Consider the following 19,294-nt stretch of genomic DNA (forward strand, 5'->3'; position numbering starts at 1 on the left):
AATCCCCCCCCCCCCACCCATTGGACATAAACATTCTCTAATTATCGCCCTGGGCGATAATTACAATAAATACAGTAACTTGAGAATCCTTTAAAGATGGAATCGCGGTCCACCGGATGGGACGAGATGAGCCACTTCATTATCTGAAGGTGGATCAGAGGATTGACCTATACTACAAACGGCAACTCGATGAGCTACTCAACTCAATGAATCGTCAACGAATTGTCAAGGATCTTTTTTACCTGCCGGCCGAGTAAAAGCACCTGTGGCTCAAGCCAAAGTGTGGCGGAGCTTTCAGGCACTGGATCTGCATTTGACACTGCTAAAGAATCACTCACCAGAGATCTGCTAGCTGAATTGGGCAATCCGCCACAGACAGCGTGTTGTGCGTGTTGTGTGTATGTGGGCGCAAAGGGTGAAAAGACAACAAGTGTTTTCGTGGTGTGCGTTTCTGATGCAGCGGAAAGCGAGGAACGCGCTAAGCGTGAGACCCCTCGCGTTAATTGTCCCTTCTTTTGTTTTTGCCGCTTTGTTGTCTTGCGTGCGTCTGCTGAGTGCCATCAACAGACGGACGGAGGGAGGGACGTCGCCCGCCGCCATCTCCTCGCCGCCGCATTCCGTTTCCTAAACTGTTTTCTAAACTGTTTCCCATCACGCCGACATGTTTGTCATTCAACACGCCGACAGGAAGCGGCCGTGGCATTACCGCGGCAACCAGACACCATCCCGCAATGTGCATGACAGAAAGAGAGGAAATGCGTGTGAGAGTATGTGTGTGTGTGTGTGTCTTTTTCTGTGCATATGTGTGAGAGGGAGGGGATGTGTGAGTGAGAAAGTGGGGGACAGGAAGGTGAGTGTGTCTCAGTGTTTGTTTGGGAGCGTGTGTGTGTGGTGTGTAATTGTTCTGTGCATATGTGTGAAAGTGTCTGTGTGAGACCGTGTGACGTCATTGTATGTACGCGTTCAATATTCAGCACCGGGAAAACTCCAGAGTAAGCATTTAAAAAAAAAAAGAGTTTCATTGTAGCTTCAAATGATTTTCATATTGATCATGTTTCCATACCTCATTCTGCTCGCTGTCCAAGGGCACTGGCACAACGCGTCCAAACGGCAACTGGCTTGCCTTAGCCTGGCACCTAGCTTGCCTTTGGTGCGCACATCACAATAAAGTAAAATAATGCAGTGAATCCCAGTGCCGAAACTTTCACATACGGAAGAAGCTGCATGGTGAGTGTATTTTTCTGGCCATACGTACGTGCCGAAACCAAGCAAGCCGCAAAAGAAAACAGCAGAAGATGACGAAAGGCGCGCTTCCAACATACGCGCAAAGACCACAAGGTGGCAGTGCAGGACCATACCGTCTCCTCCACTCGTACAAACGAACTATGGCGGGAAGAAAAAGGTGAAGTGACGATAAAACCTCGACCCAAAAATGGAACACATCCAAACAAATCACAGGTTGCCAGAATGGATTGTGCTCCATATGATAAACAATTTAAATCTGATGACGGGAAGACGGCGGCAATTTACAGCGTCTTCGACAACAAACCAGTCGGCGGCGGCTGCTGATCCTTGAAATCTACGAGAAATACAACATCCTACGTTCAGAAGAGCAAATATTAAAGATGCAATAAAAGCTTAAAAAAAAGAAATAATTGCAATTGGAAACTATTACCAAGTTTAAAAACATGATGTCCATCCAAAGATATCACCCCAAATATTCATAGAAAATAGCTTACCTCTTACAACTGGCCTTGAAAACAAAAATTACTGCAGAAGGCAACATTTGAAGAAAGTAAGAAAGAAAGAAAGAAAGAGAGAGAGAGAAAGGCCTTCACAGAACGATGCATGCACGTTTCTAAAAACACAAAGAGCAGAGCGACGACAAGCGGAAGCGAAGCAAAGCAAAGCATAGCATGTCCATCTTGCAAGTAACATTCTGCCCCCCACCGCCTTGCCATCCCTCCCATCCTCATTTTGTGAAAGTCCTGCTCATTCTTCCTAGAAAGTAGTCGCTGCTGTCCGGTGTTAATGTTTTTCTTTGTAAAGTGCGTGCACTCGATAGTGCAAAATGGATTTGCTCACTAACAGACATTCACAACGTCTTCTTATTTCATATGAACGAAAGGTGCCAATCATCGTATATTAGTAAACAGACAATGTTTTGTTTCAGGCATTAATAATGATAATAATAATAATAATTAATAATAATAATAATAAAACGACTGAAAAGATAAATAAAAGATAAAAGATAAATCTTAAATTTAGACAGTATTTTCCCGATATCATTAATAATAACAACTTTGAACGTCAGTTTAAAAATGTTTTTCGTACATCACGTTATTAGGGAAACAATATTTTGATGCCCTGAAAAAAAAAGGTGCAAATGTCGGCTGCTTGCCTAAGATCAAATATCTCAATATTTTCCTGAGCACGCAAATCGGGAAAAACAATTGGGAAAAACAATTCATCGCTTGCGTGATGATATACCGACGCGAATCAACAATCAAAACAAGAATGAGGGAAAAATGCTTGATTGCACAAGCAATCACAAATCCTGTACACAAAAAAGGAAACAAAACCTCGATGGTCTTCTCATTGACTGCTTGAAGGACAACGCATTTATCATAGCCACAGTCTAATGGAGGAACACTGTGCAGCAAATTGTGGTTGTTGTTTTTTTTCCCCAGTACGTCAAAGTGTTTGAGCCGAATTTGCTCACCACTGTCGCTATTATGAAGCATCTATTTCAGTTTCTGCCATTGATTATGTTAAAGTGCGACGATACGTTTTGGAAGCATCAAAATCATTTTACGGGCGTGGGCATAATAGCGTCTAGGGCGCGTGCGCGTTCGTCAAGTTGCGTGGTTATTTATTTTTATTTTTATTTTTGGTCTCGAGTTCACGAAAGATGAATTCATTGAAGTGTGCTCGCTTTTTTCGCCTTCTAATTGTCTTAAATTACTTTTTTTAATCGCCCATGAGTGTGTCTGTTCATTTTCTGTTTAGTCTCACGGACGTGTTATCTGCGCTTTCTTAAATCCGTGTGTGTGTGCGTGTGTGTGCGTCCGCGTGTATGCGTGTGTATGTGTGTGCGCGCGCTAACCCTGCCGCATCCCATGCAACAAGCAAGACAGTTAGTATTGCATACACGCGCGCACACGCACGCTCGCAAAGACGCAAGCGTAAAGCAGTGGCTTCTCTCAGGCCGCCATCTAGCGGCAGTGAACGTCAAAACGTGTGGTCCAAATAGTGGGGACATACAAAATTGATTGTACGGGTATTTGTGATACTTCAAAAAACGTTAAATAGAATTTTTACCACAATGATCATAAATTGTGGGAAACCCGAAACATTTTGCGTTCTAATTTTGTTTTGTCTACTTATTTTATTCAAGGACTTTGCAACTCCGTGTCGAATTCTGAACGTTTTCACTTGCTAGCAATACTTTAATAAGTTCATTTATTTCATTGTTTTTTTTTGTCGATTTTTTTTACTCTCATTGTAAATGTTGAGGAATCCACGAAGAAACATTTGTTTGTGTAGAATAAAAAATAGGAAGAATCAAATGTAAATGTGTACTGTCGAGCTCATTCAGAGACCGACTCTCCGTTTAAAGGGTTTCTTTTCATTTGTATGAATCAGCTAATTTAGTTAAACATGCAAAACACGGTTAGCAGTACAAACAACGTCATGATCGTTTTTGACTTGGTTTTGATTTAGAATTTTGTTTCATGTCGCTTCTTTGTCCCAGTCACGTTTGTTTCTTGGAGTGGTGTCTTACTTGGACTTTTGGTGGACGTTTCCACGGTGCTCCAGCTAGTTTTTTTTTGGGGGGGGGGGAATTAATGCTTTAGTGTGGGGGCGGGGTGAGCAACAACAATGGACAGGTCGCAAGTGCACCCAGGCACTTATAAAAAATGGAGTGGTTGCCAATCTAAAACAAATGACAGAATAACTAATAATTTATCTGATTACACGTAAGCACAAATTTTTAAAATGTATTCACTCACTCATTCACACACTCCGAATAAACAATGACGTTGTGATACAGTCAGACCGTTGGCAAAATGCTACAGTGATCCCTCGCTACTTCGCGTTTCGTTTATCGCGGCCTCATTACATCACGGATTTTTTTTCCAAATTAAAAAACAATTTAAAAGTCAAAATAAAACTTCTAAATTGAGGAAACTTGTGTCTAACCTTTAGGACAATGTAGGACACACGTTGTGTGTGATTATCTTAGCATCTCAGCAACAAACAAAAGCACTAGCGCGAGTCGCCATGTCAAAAGCTACATACCAACACGGGAGGTCAAAATAGCGCAACGCACGAAACATGGCAACAATCCAAATCTGCATTCTGGACAGTAATTGGAAAGGGGGACTCTGCCAGTTCAACCTCATGTTCTGCAGGAGCCTGATAATTGAATCAGGTGTGTTTAATGAGGGAAACTTGGAAAACATGTAGGAATGCGGCCCCCGAGGACTGGTGTTTGAGACCCCTGGTTTATAGTATTTCTATTTCCTGTTTGTTTCCATCCACTTCTTGTTTTTGCATCAACGTCCTGTTTTTGCCCATCCATTTCCTGTTGTTTTTGCACCAACTTCCTGTTTGTTCCCTTCCATTTTCTGTGTTTTCTTCCTGTTGATTTCAGAGTTCGCTGACACGCTCACTCAGCGTCTCCAGCTCGTCCCCGCGGGCCGGGTAGAGTGGCGCCCCCTGCTGAAAGGCGTGCGCGTGGACTCCGGTGAGCCTGGCGTGCTGATGCCAGCGCAGGTCGTCGCTCTCGTGCGTCACGTAGCGCTCGTCCACGCGCCTCTCCAGGTTGCGCAGGTCCAGCCACATTTGGTAGTCCTGCAAAGCAGCGCAAGCAGCCTTGGCTTCTTTCACTCGCTCATTCCTCGATCTGCTCACATTCACGAACTCACTCATCCTGCACGCATTGTCACTCTGGCGCGCTCAAGCATTCACTCACCCTTTGTGCATTCGCACACGTCATCACACTCACGCTTTCACTCATTTATTCACACTACGTGTGCATGCATTCACCCATTCGAATATTTCTCCAGGTTTCGTCACTCGCTCGCTCAGTGGTCTGACCTGCAGCCATGCGTGACTGAGTGTTTTGTCAACGCTGTAACGTTTCCTCATCTTCACCTGCAGTAGATTGTTGATCAGGTCGATGGCTGAAAAAGGAGAATGGTGGGGGGGTAGAGACTGGTGGGACAAAGGGGCGCTGTAGCCCTATCATAAATCTGCGCTCTTTAGCGCCACCCAGCATTTTAATCGATATTCTAAAATATATTCTTCACAAAAGCCCCCTTCAGCTTCGTGAAGGACACCATCTTGGAGCTATGAATGAAGAGGATGCAGGGGCCCCTTCCCCATGCACGCTCCTTCGCCCCCACCCGAGTGAGGGTCAGCAGAGGCTAATGAGCTAAGCTAACATGATGTTAACGTTTCTTCAGGGGTCATCGGTCTGAGCGGCTCCGGCAGCGCAGGGCCCCGAGTTGGGGAGGCGGCGGGGTCCAGTCAGAGGAAGGAGGGGAAGTGGTGGGGCGGGGTGGGCGAGTTTCCATCGCTTGGCATTATGCACATGAATGCACCCCTGCTTCAATAGAGTGCCCCCTGCATCTGCACGCATTTTTCTGTGCTGTGAGGGACAAGCACAACTTTTGTTTTTTTTTCCATTCTCAGCGCCACATTACTGCTGACATCTGCCTCATCAATATCTCTTTGAAACTTCTTGCGATGGAACAAACAAAAACACCACCATTGTCTAGCTTGCTAACTGACTGACTGACTAACGCAGGTCCGATCAAAGGCACCCGAAAGACAAGTTGAACCCAAGCGGAGGTCTTCATGGCCGCCTAAACAAAAGCAAAGAAAGTCGTCTCAGCGGGGCCAAGACAGAGATGTAGGCGTGAGCGTAATGGCCGTCGACAGGCAGCGTGAAATGGGCTAGGGCGCTAACGCCAACCGCGCTAGATGTGAAAGTTGCTTATTAAAGCCAGCGGGAGGGCCGGCTTACAGGAAAGTCTCAAGCGTCTCGCAGTCGACGCTTCCATTCACATTTCATTCCTTTGCCGACTCAAACGTTGTGTGTGATTATCTTAGCATCTCAGCAACAAACAAAAGCACTAGCGCGAGTCGCCATGTCAAAAACTACATACCAACACGGGAGGTCAAAATAGCGCAACGCACGAAACATGGCAACAATCCAAATCTGCATTCTGGAAAGTAATTGGAAAGGGGGACAAAGTGCACATACCTTCGGGGGAGACGTTTTTCCAGGGGTGCGGCGGGTACATGAAGTCGGCGTTCTGGATTTGATCGTTGATGTCTTCGTCTTCGTTGAACGGGAACGTTCCGCTGAGACTGAAGACAGTCAAAGACGACACGCAATATGAACAGCAGCACCAAAGATCGGCCTCGAAACAAATCCAAAAGATTATTAATCCGACTGTGCCGCTGGCAATTAGTGCAAGAATGACTCAACGAGACTAGCAATCAAACAATGCCCCTAAATGACCATTGAACAAAGAAAGAAAAAAAACAAGTCAGAAAAGGAGCAAACGGACAAAGTAACAAAAGCGGTGACTAAGCGAGCTAGCATTGTGGTGGACGTACCTGACGTAAACAATGACGCCAACCGACCACATGTCCAGCGAGCGGTTGTAACCTTTGTTGCGCAGCACCTCTGGCGCCAGGTACGCCGGCGTGCCCACTACCGAGCGGCGGAACGATTTCTCGCCGATGATGCGCGCAAATCCAAAGTCGCACAGTTTCACCTGTGCCGGCAAATAAAAGCAAAAAAAAAAGCAGAGGATGAGTCACCAGCATTTTTCCCCTGCGGGCTGAATTTGTTCTTCACCTGCGGGAGCGGATCGGCAGACGCCAGCAGTACGTTTTCGGGTTTCAGGTCGCAGTGGACGATGTTCTTGAAGTGGAGGTGACGCAGAGCCACCAGGATCTGAAGACCACATATCAGAATCCAAAAACGGGCCAAATTCAACGGCTGGAAAAGGAAGACGTATGGCGACAGTGGCAGCCTGCACCTGCGTGACGAGGAACTTGGTGATGCGCTCGGGCAGGAGCCCTTTCTCGCTGGACAGGATCATCTCCAGCATGTCCCCGTGGAGCTTCTCCATCAACACAAAAACGCGCTCAGGAGTCTCAAACATGCATTCCAGATTGACCACGCCGGGGTGGTGCAGGTTCTGCCACAAAAAGGGGACAGACGTTTCCTCAGACAGTCCTTTGCTTCCGTAACAGCGCCTTGCTTGCCCAAACCGTCGCACGTACCTGCAATATAGCCACCTCGTTTCTGAGCTGACTCTCCTGTTTGGTTGGGAAGCGAAGTTTGTCGATGATCTTGATGGCCACATCGCGGCCCGACTTCCTGTGTTTTCCTGGCAATGCAAAGATTGAATTGCAACTTTCCGTCGGTGGCCGCCGACTCTCCACCTCGACGCGGTTCGGGCCAGACTTGTGCAGCCTGGCCTGTCTGCCAACTGAGTTCTGACACTATTTGTGAGTTGACAAAACCCCGAGAAGCCATCTTGTCCCGAGGCTGTGGCATTCACCAAATGGTCTTGTCTGAGATCGCCACTCGCATCCCATTTTACCTCCGTAGACGATTCCAAACTGTCCCGAGCCAAGAACTTCGTCTGGAAAGATCTGATAGATGGAGTTGATGTCCTGAAAGAGCCAGAAAGACGTTTGAATGGAGACATTCAACGAGTGCTTAGCCCGCGTTTACGGTCACGTTGTGTGCATAAAATGTTGTCACATCAGCTGGTGCGCGTGTGCGCTAGCTGACAGGCTAATATCACACCTCGCTCAGGACTGAGCGCACAAAGAAGACAATATTGGTGGCTGTCTAATTGCCACACGTCGCCATGGCGACACACGCTTAGCCTAACTGATAATGGCAATCATCTCCAGCCGAGGTGGCATGCGGAGCGGGAGCGGGCGGCTGAGCGCGCACTTTGTTAGCATCGTGCACGCACGCACACACACACACACACACACACACACACACACACACACACACACACACACACACACACACACACACACACACACGCACACACACACACACACACACACACACACACACACACACACACACACACGGGAGCACATTGCACAAACACTTGGGGATAACATTGCTCAACGAGCTACAGCTGCACGAGTGCATCCTCACCACATTCTCCTGGATGTGACGATTGGAAACAGAAATGCTGATGGAGATCTCCTCTGTGACAAAACACAAAGAGAAAAAAGCCATCAAATTTTGCCACCGGACGCAAGAAGAAAAAGTTGGAATTTGCCATTGAAGGAGTCAGCCCCCAAGCCCGCCAGTCAAGCAAAGAGTGTTCGTATTAGTGACAGACTCACTGTGTCTGTCACCGTGGCAACCATAGGAGACGCCCGAGGAGACGGCAGGCATGAGTGCGTGTCGGATGGCCATCTCCCACACGCGGGCCACATCCTGACCCACGCCGCTCACCTGCATGGGAGGAATTGACATTGTCGCTGTCACTCACAGACATGCGCATGCATGGAACACTTTATTAGGGACATCCAATTGGTCGAGCAATGTTGGCAGACTCACATAAAGGCTCAGGGCCTTAACCCACGCGGGAAGTCTGCCATGCACTGTTTTGAGCACCCATATCGGGTTTGACCAAGCGATATGAAATCACCAGTCGAGTCTGCTGTGACTGTTGGAAGAGGCTCGTTTTGGCTGTTTTGACGCGTCTAGCGAGAGGCTTATGGGTTTTGTCGGCTTACAACCAAATTGGAACCGAGACAAACTGATCCTTTTCAAAATTCGGCCAGAGATACTTTAGTCGTGAGCTGCATGGTGTCCCTAATGTTGCGAGCACACAAGCACGGTTTTTGGTTGTTGTGGTGCTTGGAGCTTCACCAGCACGTTGCCGCCCGCGGCGCCGCGGCCGCCACACGAGTCCTCGCCCACAAAGTAAACCAGCGCGGCCGTGGTGGTGATTTCGAAGCAGTGCGTGTTGGCGCCGTCCGGGAGAAGTGAAAACGTCCGAGCGGCCTCCAGCGACAAGATCTCCGACAGCGGAATCTCCTGAATGACGCACAAGCACTTGAAAGCATTTTAAATCTTCCAAACCCCATGTTGTGGTCATTTGGTTGACTTTGTAAATTACCTTATAATATTTGCTTCCTGTGTCATTCTGGTACAACGTGATGCATTTACTGTCCAGGCGCCAGTAATGTCTCTTCCTCTGAAACGCAACATATAGCTCCTATTAGAGACATTGAAGAGCTTTCTTTGAACAAATTTAGTGCTTTGGCACTATCCAGAAAGACGTTGGCAAGGCACTGAAGTGAGTTGAGGCAATTCAGTTTCAACAAAAGTAGTGCTTTGGCGTCATCTTCGTGCCAAGGAACTATATTGTGAGTTGAGGTGCTCCATTTCAACCAAAGTAGTGCTTTGGCACCATCTGGCACCATCTTGCTATCAACTTCTCTAGAGGAGGGGCATCATTGACACACAGTGCTAGATGCTATGCTACATGCAATACCAATTGCAATGTTAGGTGCTATGCTATACTCTATGCTAGGTGTCAGGATTACCAGAGTGTCCTTGCTTGTGTAGTGGACCATCCAGCCTTCCTTCATGACATTGCTGTTCTTCCTCTTGGTGTGTTTGACAGACTGGACGACTCTCATGAGGGGGATGTTGTTACTGGTTGATGGGCTGCGGGGGGGACAAACACTGGATTGGTTGTCCGCTGATAAGCTCTGTGTTGGAACGAAGCTTGGCGGACCTCAGGGCTCTGATATGTCCAATTATATATCAACTTGGTGCAAGACTAAAACAGGAATGCCACTAATCATTGCTTCAAAGCACATTTTGAAGTCCTCGCCCTCTGCTTCACATCTAATTGCAGTGCTGGACTTGACACTCGAATTTGAAAGCCTATCATGCCTTGCGTTTGATAGCGCTAACCCTCGCTGGAACTCCAAATTCGATTGCAGAACTCCAAACTATAATTTGAAACAAGGACTCTGCCTTGAGACCCCAATTGGGAATCCAACGCCTTGCAGACGTGCACCTGATGGCTCGGTTGGACTCATCTCCATCCATGTCTTGGGAGTCTCCCAGGTCTCCGGTCCCCGCCTCCGTCGTCATGGCAACGGTCATGTCATCTGCCGTAGCGGCCATGTCGTCTGCGTCGTCCGTCAGACTGCCGCCCCTCTCCTGATCGTCAAGGCAACCATCCACTGTGCCGCCGTCAGATTCCGGCCCAGGACTTAAAAACTCTGCGGGATCAGGCAACAAAATGTATGCGCACGCGTGTGTGCATGTGCGCGCATGTGTGCATGATCACCTCCATTTCTGGAAACTTCTCCCAAGCAGTTGTTTGGAACTTTTGGAGCACAACGCTTGTGACAGTTGAACCGACAATCTGAAGAAGAAGAAGAAAAGAAAGAGGTGACTAGTGAATACGAGCAGTGAAGACGGGAAACTGCCCCCACCCCCAACTAAGTTCCTTGTGAGGCAAATAGTTGACATGTATCTAGTGTTGATAGTAAGTCAAATTTCTGAACATCGCCAGTCGTGCAAGAAGAAGTGTCGCCTCGTAGTGGGCAGAAGTGGTCGTGGGAATTTTGGCGCTCCTCGTCAGATTCAGGGAGCTTCTCGTGCGGGATGGGACGCCTTACCACTGGTTCAACCCTCTGGAGTGACTCAAAGTTGTTCGATGAGGTTGAATAGCAGAGCGGTTGGCCAAAAGGTGCGTTAGGAGTGCAAAAGTCAAGTGAACAGGGAAGACAACATGCGGCGGCGTTACCTTTGCACTGCAGGCCCTGCCTGAAAAGGCCCTTGAGGAGTTTCTTGCAGTGCTGGCAGACGGTGGGCCGCGTGTACGAGTGGATGAGGAAGCTGTGAGGAACCTTCACCTTGGACAGCAGCAGCTTGTCCAGCTGGACAGGTCGGCCCACGTACGACTGGCAACTGGCGCGCCGCTCACGACCCCACCACGCCTCCGCCGACCATTTCTGCCAAGCGCAAGGCCGCCGGGGCATCCCTGTCAGTGTCCTCCGTGCAGAAGCCGAGGCCGGCTCCTCGCAAAGCTTCTGCCCCCTTTGGGTCAGGCTCGAAAGTCTCGAGCCCATCTGTTCTGTAAGTCCCTGATTTGAAGCCGGAACTCTGGTTCAAAAGCCTGATTTGCAAATGTAACCCTGATTTGTAACGTCCGCTTCTTTGAAGCCCCAAGCCAGACTCAAAAGCCCAATCTGAAACCCAAAGACCCTGCTTTGAAGCCGTGAGCCTCGTTTGAAGGGCAACGTTGTGGGCCTCACCTCCATGTTGGGACTGACGGGAGACTGCAAGGCAAAAGAGGAAAGAGGACATGAGCTAGGCGGCGCACGAGCGCGAGGCCTGCAGGCAAGACGCGCAACGACACTGACCAGCAGGGCCTCGTCGGCGTAGAGCGGCGGTGAGGGCTCAGCGGAGAGGGGGCGTCCCCCCGTGTTGGCCGACACCCCCGTCAGGGACACGTTGGATGGGCGCCGTCTCCTCATGCCGCTGCAGTTGTTGGGGATCTTAAAGGTGCAGCGCTTGTGGTAGTTCAAACCGCAGCCTCCAAATAATTAAAAAATAAAAAACATTTTCAGCCTCAATGGCCTCAGCGGCCATCAAAACCAAGGCAGAGATTTGATTCCAACAGAGTGCATTTTTTGTTTTGCTGATTTTGCGGGGAGTTTAACACTATAATTTGCGTCCCGTTTATTTTGGGTGTACGTCCACTGACGACCACTTGATGGCGCCAACCTGTTTGGTTTGGCACCGCAAACTTAAAAGAAGAAGCGTAAAACCGGCTCATGTGCTGAAGATGCTCCAATGTCTGATACTCTTCAAGCCCGCTTATGACGCCAACGCAAAGTCTCGAGAGAGAGGAGACCGCCATCTTATTTACTTGTTTGTTTGTTTATTTGTTTGTTTGTTTGTTTTCTTTTACCCTCGCACTTGAGGCCCTGGCGCACCAGCCCCCACAGCATCTCCCCGCAGTGGTCGCAAAAGGCGGGCGCCCGGTACGAGTGCACGAACAGGCAATGCGGACGGATCTGGAAGTCCTCCACCGTGGCCGAAGCTGAACGCATGCAAACACAAAACACATAATAAATCAAACATGGAAACGTTTTGGACGTATTCGCGGCAGGGCTTGGCCACAAAAATGTCCAAAAATAAATAAATAACCGTCGCCCAAAAGGATGCACGTTAGCTCACCCGAGAGGACGGCCTCCACCAGATCTCCATCCTGAATCTGCGAAGCCGAGCAGAGCAGCTGCAGAACGTTGTCCGACGCCGAGTCGTGGCGGAAGAGCAGGATCTTGTCATACATGCCGTAAAAGCCGCACTCAGGAATCTGAATGAAGTCGCACGGGAAAGTTAGCTTCGCAACATTATTATGAGGACGCACGTCAGACGCAAGCTCAATGAGGCGGCCGCAAAGGGGCGATCAGCTTAAGTTCTGATGAGGTCACTTTTGCCTTCTTGCACAAGTGCAGAAAAACTCGTGTTTGAAGGAAGAACCTGGGAGCTGTCTGCTATGCGAGATACCAGGAGGTGGCACCTCCAATAAAGTCATTTGGGCAACCTGAAGGGCCTTCGGGAGTGACAGCGTGGCCGTGTCACCGTGCGATGGCATCATCGCGGACCACACGAGGGTGACGCGCTGTCCTGCGTCAGACCTCTTCACTTTCTTTATCTCTTTTACTGCCGAAGCTTGTCGCCACGGTAACCCCACTCAGTTGGCATGGCAGCAGCCGCCGCTCAAGGCTGCTTCCTCTTCGACCACACGCGCGTGCGTGATGGCCAGCGGCCCTGAAAGTTGTTGTCCTGTCTTCAGTGTGGCTCGCGCACGCACGCATACACACGTGTACACACACATATTAGCATGATGAGTAACGTGTGGCCTCAAAATGAAGTGTGGAGGAAACAAACACTTTGCACATATACACAGACACACTCACACACAAACACGTACACAGCACTGCGTGCATGCATGCGTCTAAAAGGTATAATGGCAGGAGGACACTTCATAGGCGCAATCATCACTATCATCATCTTCAGTTGCCTGGCAACAGCAGGAAAAAAATGCAACTGACACAAACGACTTTTTTCGAACTGTCGGCCACAATGTGCACGCTCGGGTGCGCGCGCAAGAATGTGGGTGCGTGTGTGTGGAATCAGTTTAGTGTCGCCACCATTTACGCGGCCTAATACTGTTTCACTTTCTCTCTGTTTTTTGTATGATTCGCTCTTCAAAGGTTTTATTCCAATTTTTGTACCGAGATATAAAAAAACAAAATATGCAAGTCCATTGGTTTCTGGATCCTGTAATGCATTTAACACACAAGCACTATGTAACACATCCTGTCAAAATAAAACTACAGCGTGTCTCAGCTGCCAATCAACAAACAATCGCATAACTTTCGAGTGTGACACCGTCGGGCCCGAGAAACGGGTCCTACTCCATTTTGGTTGTTTGATTAAGAAAGTCAAACGTGTGCTAATTTCTGCTAGCCCGTCTATGGTGTTCCACATTGTATGTTAGCATTAGGCTAGTGCACTTCAGTTAGGCGATAAACTCTATTGTGCTTTGTTATGTCATTGCTAGATATTTCTCACACGATTGGGGGCATTTTGAATTTTTATAGAACCTCATTTCGGAGCAGTCTCGCGCACACACACACGCGCACGCTAATCAGTTCATTTGTGGGAATGTGTTAAGTGTGGCATGCTATCATGCAAGTGTTGAGGTCAACTCTAGCAAACGCACGCGCTCCCGAACTCTGTTAGCATTGTCGCTAACGGTTCAGGTGCAAAAGTGTCACCTGAAGTGTGACAATTTGAGCAACTTAATGGACATGTCACTTTGTACGCACGTGGGTCTGTGTTTGGGAGTGAATGTACATATGTACGCGTGTGCGCGCTTGTTGCCAAATGTGTGTCTATGTCTCTATGGATGCGCAAACACACACACACACACACACGCACACACACACACAGATGTGTGTATGTAAATATTTGTGTGTGCGCAATTTGTTTCTGTGTATATACATTGCTGTAGACCAGGGGTGCCCAATACGTCGATCGCCTAGCCACTACTGGTCGATCGCGTGACATTAAAATGTTTTGGGGTTTTTTTGCACTTGACGCATGCGCAAACAACGGCGCTAACAACACAACACTAACGCTCGCGAGTTCCCTCCAATTGTCAGATCCCTGTTTTTTCTCTTAAACTTAAGAAAGGGTATAAAAAGGGCAGCTGGACATAGTAAAAAGATTAAAAAAAAAGTATCACTTTCATAGGGAGGACTTTATATATATATATATATATATATATATATATATATATATATATATATATATATATATATATACCGTATTTGCCGGTGTACAGGTCGACTCGGTGTATAAGTCGACCCCCTAAAATTCGACGGAAATTTACGATTTTATGATATATCCTTTGTATAAGTCGAGCTCAATTGTTGCATTATATTAAACTTCAAAATTCAATATGCGAAATTTATTGACGAAATGTGTTCAAATTCCGGGAGGCCGTGCGCATGCGGCTGTTTATAAGCACCGCGGAGGAGATCGCGGCCGGCGAGCTCGCGCACGCCACCCGGCACCAACGGGAGGCCGGAAATAGCTCCAAGCCGAGCGGATCGGCACTTTATAAGCACCGCGGAGGAGATCGCGGCGCCTCATTGGACTTCCAGCGGCCGGCGAGCTCGCGCACCCGCCCGGCACATCCGGGAGGCCGTGCGCACGAGCCAAGTGGCCGAAAATAGCCCCCGCCGAGCGGATCGGCTGTTTATAAGCACCGCGGAGGTGGTCGCGGCGTCTCATTCGACTTCCAGCGGCCGGCGAGCTCGCGCACCCGCCCGGCACATCCGGGAGGCCGTGCGCACGAGCCAAGTGGCCGAAAATAGCCCCCGCCGAGCGGATCGGCTGTTTATAAGCACCGCGGAGGTGGTGGCGGCGCCTCATTCGACTTCCAGCGGGCCGCGCACTCGCGCACGCCGCCCGGTTCAAATTTTCTAAGTGCAACGCACAATGAGATGCATGAGAAACGGCCTTGGTTACCATCACATTTGAAGCGATGAATACGAAGTTAAATTTTATGACTCGGTGTATAAGTCGAGGTCGATTTTTTTCGGTCGATTTTGGATCGAAAAAGGTCGACCAATACACCGGCAAATACGGTATATAGTATATATATAGTTCCATGTGTGATCATTTGGACTTCCGAAAATAACATAATTTTAGTGGGTAGATCTTTGTGACTTGGTCATTTCATAAGTAGCTCGCGAGCTGAAAATGTTTGGGCACCCCTACTGTAGACAGTGGCCGATGTGTGTGTGTGTGTGTGTGTGTGTGTGTGTGTGTGTGTGTGCGTGCGAGTGTGTGTGTCTGTGTGTCTGTCTGTGTGTGTGTGTGTGTATGGCACACGTGGTCCAAAAGTCATACTTTTGTTCTCACTGCAGAGACATCGTTTTCATCGTGTGTGTGTGTGTGTGTGTGTGTGTGTGTGTGTGTGTGTGTGTGTGTGTGTGTGTGTGTGTGTGTGTGTGTGTGTGAGATCATGTTTGCATGTTGACTCTTCTTTTTGGAGAACAGAAGCATCCTACCTCTGTTCACTTTGTAGCCTCCAGTGAAGAAGCCTCTCGCAAACACGCATGTGCACACACAGGCAGACAGACACACAGACAGATACACATGCTTATAACAACTCAACTCATCTTGGTTTATAAAGCACCTGAAAACAGCCACCCAAAGTGCTGTACGTGCACTAAAATTGGTCAGATACTAACAAAGAGAGTTAAAAAATGAAACACACTCACACACACACACACACACACACACACACACACACACACACACACACACACGTACAGACGCACAGACGCACACACAAGTACAGAAGCACACACGCACACACACACACACACACACACACACACACACACACACACACACACACCATGAAAATGATGTCTCTGCAGTGAGAACAAAAGTATGACTTTTGGACCACGTGTGTGGTCCAAAAGCCATACAGGAAGTCACTCAACGCCAGTCACGTAACCCCCTCCCCACCACCAAGATGGCCCCTGCCACATTTAGATGAGCAAAGTGGCAAATATTTAAATGAGAGCGCTTCCTGCACTCCGAAGCGATCGCACTCATGACTGACTGACATCATGTGACCCAGAGGGGGCGAGGTTTAAACACTATTGACGGTTACTCTGCAGCGTTTCACATGATCTCTGCATGACCTGCATTTTCCCTTATACCACACACATACACACACACACACACACACACAAACACACACACACATGCGCACACACACAAAAACACACACACGCACACACACATATACACACATATACACACACACACACACACACACACAAATGGCCACAAATTGTATTAGCTAGCTGTATTAACTTTGTTGACATTTGAAACGTGAAAGACTCAGTTTGCTTGTAACCATTACTTTGAGAACACCCGGAATTGAAATGAAGTATTTTGGTGATTCATTATTGACTCGCTGTTCATTAGCATGTCTGCTGGCCAATATTTTTTCTTTGACATCCTAATATTTGCTTATGTCTATCTTTTTTAATGAACTTTGATGAGCATGTATGCTAAGGGAGGAAAAGTATGATTTCTCTTGCCTTTTGTCCTGTTGGGCTAAATGTTTTTGGCATGTACGCTAACTGAATTTCTTGAATAGCGTCTGTGCAATCATTGGTTGACATGATTACTAGTGTATATGTTCTCGATAGTTAAAAGAGAAAATTACATTGTATGTGCTAGCACGAGTCCAAATGCAGACTTTTGATGATTACATTTGTTTAGTAAAAATCGAAATAACAACTTATAAAGGGCCGCATTCATTTTAAACTCTTGTGGAAAAATTAGCCCGCCGACTGTCACAAGTTGAGCGGTTGCGAGCTGCTAGCTACCAGCCGTTAGTGGCAACTGGTGCGGCATTGTGCTATTTAATAGAATAACAGCATAGTTGATGACTTTGCTATTTCTTAGCGCTCAAACTAGCTTATGTGCATACTTAGAATATCTAATCACATTTGTTCCATCCTTGATCAGAGTTTATTAGCATACGCTGCCTTTTCGCTACATGTTTCTTTGCATGTGTGCTCACTACCATGAAAGGTTTATTTGTTTCTTAGCATGTCTACTGTCCTAATGCTGAATGGTTTGTGAGCATTTACACTCGAAATGTTTGCTAGCAACTGTTCTGTCACTGACCTCTTTGAAAAGTTGCTTATGGTGGAGGCTGCAATCCTGCCATGCATTTATTAGCATGCTGTTGTGTATGATGCTGATGATGATTTTGAGGACTATGGTGATGATGCTTATTGCGATGATTATCGGAACGCTTCCAGTCCTACCTTCTGGTCAACGATGGAGCAGGCCACCTCGCGCACCTGAGCCAGACTCGCATCCGCCGAGTCCAGCAGGACCGGCTCTCGGCTCAGACCGATCTGGATGTGAAAGGACAGCACGCCTCCTCCGCCGCTGCCGCCGCCGCCGCCGCCGCCGCCACCACCTCCTCCTCCTCCTCCTCTTTCTCCTCCCCCTGCCTGCCCCCCAGGGAAGGAGAGCGGGCTGGGAGCGCGAAGGACCGGAGGTGCACTCATGCCAGCAAAAGCGTGAAAAGATCCAGTCCCAGATGGGTGACGGCCGCGGAGGGGGAAGTGGAAGAGCGAGAGGAAGAGAAGGAGGTGGAGGAGGAGAAGAAGGAGGAAGAAGAGGTGAGGTTTGGACGTCAGAAGTTCCAAAAAGGAAAAAGAACACGCAAGGTGGAAAGCAGGAAGAGGGACTTGAGCAAGAGACACTCCACCGGACTCTGGTGCTACTGTGAAGGGAAAGGAGATGGAAGAGGAGGAGGGGAGCAAGGGATGAGGAGGGAGGAGGAGGAAGAGGTAGAATCATCCTCATCTTCATCCTGATGATGATGAGGATGATGAGGATCATCATGTGACATGCTTATGCATAGAAAGCACGCACAAGTTTGCTGAAAACACAAAGTTATCAAGGTTGCCGTGGTGACGCAGCGGGCTGCCCACGTGCCGCTCCCATTGGACCAACATGCTCATGTGACAGAGAGGGGCAGCCAATCACAAGACGCAATTCACAGGCTTAGCAACAGACCGGCTAGCTTGGTGATTGTGTCATCCAAACAATAAGAGTCCATTCAGCATGACGTCATTTTCTTTTTGGTATTAATGAAAGCGGCAAAACAAACTAATTTCAGGGGCAAAAAATGTATTTTTTCCAACGAAACAACTTGTAACAATACTGAAGCTGTAATAAAGTTGTGTTTTTATGGCAACAAATGGAATTTTCCAGCTGAGAAAAGACTTTATAACACAACAATTGTGCTTTACTTTTCCAAAAAGGGTACATTTTATACAATATTCTCTCAGAGTCTCTAAGAGAGTGAGTGCTCACAGGCAGACTCTTAAAAAGGTGTCTTTGTGACTTTGATGACACCCAGATCTACATACACACCACACCCACCCGAAACCCTCCCTTCACCCACCTTGAAACCTGCATCTCTACAATAAAAACATGGCTGACCCATAACTTCAGTGACAAAACAGAGCTCCTCCTCATAGCCACTAAATCCTCCCTCATTAAAACTGGACCCATCTCACTCACCATTGACTCCTCGATCATCACTCCCTCCCCTCTGGCATGCAACCTCGGCATTATCCTGGACCCCAGCCTGTTAGCTCCGTTGTCAAGACCTCCTACTTCCACCTGCGCTGCATCGCCAAAATTCGACATTGCCTCTTTCCCTGCCGCCGAATCTACTGCAACACCCTTCTCACTGGCATCACTGTTAACTCACTCCATAGACTTCAACTCGTCCACAACTCTGCTGCCCGCCTCCTTACCCACACCCGGTCCCGCGAACACATCACTCCCATTCTCCACTCTCTCCACTGGCTCCCCATCAAACAGCGCATCATCTTAAAGATACTCCTCCTCACCTTCAAAGCCCTTCACCTCCTGGCCCCCCCTTACCTATCTGACCTCCTCATCCTCTATCGCTCCACCTGTCCTCTCCGATCCGCCACGAATTCACACCTGACATTCCCAAAATCCAAACTCAAATCCTTCAGTGACAGAGCCTTCTCCCGCACAGCACCCAGACTCTGGAACTCTCTCCCTCAATCTGTCTGCGACTCACCCTCACTC

At 48.1% G+C, this 19,294-nt stretch overlaps 1 protein-coding gene across 3 annotated transcripts; it reads right to left on the reverse strand.

Moving 5' to 3' along the window:
- Nucleotides 1–3,981: 3,981 nt before the first annotated feature.
- On the reverse strand, nt 3,982–18,152 carry prkd1 (protein kinase D1). 3 transcript variants are annotated; one of them, XM_088400742.1, is made up of 21 exons: nt 17,479–18,150; nt 12,278–12,416; nt 12,009–12,140; nt 11,458–11,630; nt 11,350–11,373; nt 10,839–11,046; nt 10,377–10,454; nt 10,101–10,308; nt 9,619–9,742; nt 9,189–9,266; nt 8,939–9,106; nt 8,407–8,518; nt 8,213–8,265; nt 7,632–7,704; nt 7,309–7,415; nt 7,062–7,223; nt 6,878–6,976; nt 6,634–6,794; nt 6,275–6,381; nt 5,104–5,189; nt 3,982–4,857 (listed from the first exon to the last, which is right to left on the reverse strand). In XM_088400742.1, the coding sequence occupies exons 1-21, from the start codon at nt 17,725–17,727 to the stop codon at nt 4,654–4,656; spliced, it is 2,745 nt and encodes a 914-aa protein (XP_088256868.1). In that variant the 5' UTR covers nt 17,728–18,150; the 3' UTR covers nt 3,982–4,653. The 3 variants fall into 3 exon arrangements, 2 of the variants coding, with proteins under 2 accessions (XP_088256868.1, XP_088256866.1); XR_015863457.1 differs by having other exon boundaries at nt 4,786–4,857; nt 5,104–5,873; nt 17,479–18,151; XM_088400740.1 differs by having other exon boundaries at nt 11,350–11,630; nt 17,479–18,152.
- Between the last annotated feature and the right edge of the window lie 1,142 nt (nt 18,153–19,294).

The sequence above is a fragment of the Syngnathus floridae genome, chromosome 16, assembly GCF_059516105.1.
Source record: "Syngnathus floridae isolate MCC-2025c chromosome 16, RoL_Sflo_1.0, whole genome shotgun sequence".
Classification (NCBI taxonomy): domain Eukaryota; kingdom Metazoa; phylum Chordata; class Actinopteri; order Syngnathiformes; family Syngnathidae; genus Syngnathus; species Syngnathus floridae.